Here is a 3633-nt window from a genome sequence, read left to right on the forward strand (position 1 = left end):
CCATATTTGTTTTTTAATATAGATGTTAATGCTTGATGATCTGTTTCGATGGTAAAATCATTACCCAATAAATAAAATCTTAATTTTGTGACACAGTGTATGATACTTGCTAATTCTAATTCTGATACTGAGTACCCCTTTTCGTGTGGCTTTGTAATTCTTGAAATAAATTGTATCGGGTAATCTACCCCATTATATGTTTGTAATAATACCCCCGATAATCTCTCAATTGATGCATCTGTTCTTAACGTGAATGGTTTTGTATAGTCAGGATGGTATACTTGTAAATTTGTCAGAAAAATATTTTTTATTTCTTGGAATGCTAGTTCTCTCCTCTCGTTCCATTTCCATCGTACATCTTTTCTTAATAGTTCAAGTAATGGAATTTCTTTTTTACTTAGGTCTGGTATCATCCTTTTATAATAATTAACTATACCAATAAATCCTCTTAAAGTTCTTAAATTGTGTGGTGTTTTATATTCTTGAATAACCTGTATTCGTTCTGGATCCATCTCTATTCCTTTAGTGTTAAGTTTATATCCTAGATATATTACTTCTTTTTGAAAGAATTTACATTTTTCTTGATTTATTTTTAGTCCAACTTCATCTAATCTGTCAATTATAATTTTTAGGTGTTTTCCGTGATCCTCAGCCGTTTTAGAAAAAATTAATATATCATCAATGTAGTGAATTACAAAATGTTCATATTGATCCAAGATATCATGAAGACATCTACATAAAGCACTGCAAGATGATTGAAGTCCAAATGGTACTACTTTGAATTGATAGACAACTCCATCTATCTGAAATCCTGTATACTGTCTACTTTTCCTTTCTAGGGGAATTAACCAGAAACTATGCCGCAAATCGATTTTTGTGAAAAAAGACATTCCTGTAATTCTTCCTAATATTCCATCTATACTCATTGGTGCTTCAAATTGCTTTTCGGTGATATTGTTAATATTCCTTGCATCTAGACATAATCTGATTTCACCTGATGTTTTACGTACCACTACTATTGGGTTTATAAAACATGTATCTGCCTTTTCAATGATGCCATCTTTTAGCATGTTCTTAATTTCTCTGTTTACTTCTTCTCTATATTTATATGGTACTTGGTATGATTTTATTTTAAAGTCTTTTTCTTCCTTAACCTTTATACTATGGGTATAATTTTGTGCAATTCTATTTTCTTTATTGATAAGCCCCTTGTGTTGCCGCAATATGGAAACGACTATTAATTTATATTGTTCAGGGCAACTTAAACTTTCTATAACTTTTTCTTCTTTACAAATAAAATTATTTTTCATTATAAAATCATTAGTCCTTCCTTCCAATTTTACGCACTCCGCTCCGTAGGCATCCTTCTGCTCAAATTTACCATTCCTTAAATATTCATTATAATTATTATTCTTTTTAATATTATTGGACATTTCCCTATCATAATACATTTTCTCTTCATCAACATAATTATTTTCTTGTAATATTATACCATCAACTCTTACTCCTTGTTCCACCTCTTCTCTCTCCATAAACCCTATTTTTTTCCCTTCCAAAGTTACCATTTTTTCTTCAAAATCTATCTTTACTTTATTCTTTTCCAGTTCGTCATTTCCCATTAAAATGTCAACACATAAGTCCTTGACAATAAATCCTTGCATACTAATTTGTTTATTAAGAATATCAATTTTAAAATTAACCAGTTTATTAATTTCTCCCAGCTTCTTATTATTTGCACCTATTATTTTAATTTTTGGAATCTTGATTATATCTGTTAATTTTAATGTATTAAAAATAAAATTTTCCGAGACTAGAGTACTTTCTGAACCAGTATCAATCATAACCTTAATCATGTTATTTTGGGCCATAGCATTTATATAAATTAAATTAATAGATTCAAAATTTTTATATTCATCTAAAGAAATAAATTCCGAAGGTTTTTCATAATGACAATGGCCCAACTTGAAATTCAGAAAGTCCTCTACATAAAATTTGGATTATTAGGATTGTCAGATTGTGTCTGATCATTTGGATCTAATCCTCGATGTCTTTCACTGCTTTCACTTCTACTATTCATATTTTCTTGCCATGTACTATTCCGTTGACTGTCTTCGCAGCTCTGACCCCTTACATAATTTACCTGTCTGTTGTAATTATATCTTTGTGCATTTCTCCTGGTGTTAAAATCTTGCCTATTATAATTATTATTATTATTAAAATTCTCTCTATTACCTTGTCTCTCTTGTCTATTATCATTAGTATTATTATTAAAATTCTCTCTATTACCTTGTCTCTCATAACTAGTATTATTGTTGTTATTAAAATTTTGAGAATTACTACCATACCTATTATTGTTATATGATTGTCTATTTTTACTATTATTACTTGTAATATAACCTCTTTGTACTCTTTGAATAAAGTTAATAAAACTGTCTACTGTTTGAATGTTTTGTACTGTGACTGTTTGCACAACATCCGCATCAAAGTGTCTAGAAACATTCAAAACTGTTTCGTCTTCTCTAAGTGGTGGTTCTAAATATTTTGCAACAGTTATTAATTTTAAAGCATAATCTACCATATTTAAACTTAAATTGCGATTATACTTTCCAAAATATAAAACTTCCCTAAATCTAGCTTGTTCTAATTCACCCCAATAATAATTTAAGAATTTATTTTCAAATGTTTGCAGATTATCTAAATCGTTTTCAATGCTGGCAAACCAGGTTGCTGCATTGTCACTTAATGTCATTCTAATATAATCTTTTATATCATTAATATTATTCACTGATCTTAATTTATGTTTTAAACTATTTATGTATACTCTAGGATGTAAATTTTTTATGTTACCAGAGAATTTTATACCTGTCTCATTTGTTAAATTCAAGTAAGGTCTCCCTATGTCTCTTATTTGTGAAATGTCTTCTATTCTCTGTTCTACATTCCTTATGTGATGGTTGTTTGTTTGGATATTTTGTAGCATATCATCAAATTTTTCTTCAGTCTTTCTCCTTTCTTCGTAAATTTTTGCTTCTAAGTTATATTTTTGGATTTCTATGTTCCGTTCCATATCTATATTATTATTTTTAATAATCATATTTATTTCTTTCCTTTCATTTTCTATTATTTTCTTGTAGTCATTACGTATATCTTTTATTTCACTTGCTAATTTTTTCTCTAAAGCATCAAATTTTTCATCCATCTGTTTTTCTAATCGTTTCATAATTTTAGCATTATTTTCTTCTATTTTTCTGGAATTCTCTTCCAATTTTTGTTCCATTTTTTTCATATCTTCTTTGATTTCTTTAGAATTCTCTTCCCTGTTATATTCCATTTTTTTCATATCTTCTTTGATTTCTTTAGAATTTTCTTCCAGTCTTTTGTTGATCTGCATCATTAAAGACATCAATGCTGTCATATTGACATTTTCCTCTCGTTCTTGTGTTATTCCTTTTGTCTCTTGTAGAACTTGAGTTAAACTCTGCTCTTGTTCCGCCTGCTGAGTTTCTCCGTCCACTTCCACATTTTCTTCCACTTCCACATCTTCTTCGTTCTTTTTGTTTCTTAAACCTTTCCTTCCTTGAGACATTTTTGAGATCTTACTTGTTAAAATCCAATTTAAAATAAAATATAAAA

The 3633-nt window shown here is 28.7% G+C and overlaps 1 protein-coding gene across 1 annotated transcript; it reads right to left on the reverse strand.

Annotated features, from left to right (window-relative positions):
- Window positions 1-1981: 1981 nt before the first annotated feature.
- On the reverse strand, window positions 1982-3067 carry LOC126891741 (GATA zinc finger domain-containing protein 4-like). The gene has a single exon (XM_050661018.1). The coding sequence runs from the start codon at window positions 3065-3067 to the stop codon at window positions 1982-1984; it is 1086 nt and encodes a 361-aa protein (XP_050516975.1).
- Between the last annotated feature and the right edge of the window lie 566 nt (window positions 3068-3633).

Source organism: Diabrotica virgifera, chromosome 1, assembly GCF_917563875.1.
Source record: "Diabrotica virgifera virgifera chromosome 1, PGI_DIABVI_V3a".
In the NCBI taxonomy this organism is placed as follows: Eukaryota; Metazoa; Arthropoda; class Insecta; order Coleoptera; family Chrysomelidae; genus Diabrotica; species Diabrotica virgifera.

Excerpts from the sequence above, each read along its gene's own strand:
- LOC126891741 (XM_050661018.1), bottom strand. The coding sequence starts at position 3,067 with ATGGAACGGAACATAGAAATCCAAAAATATAACTTAGAAGCAAAAATT.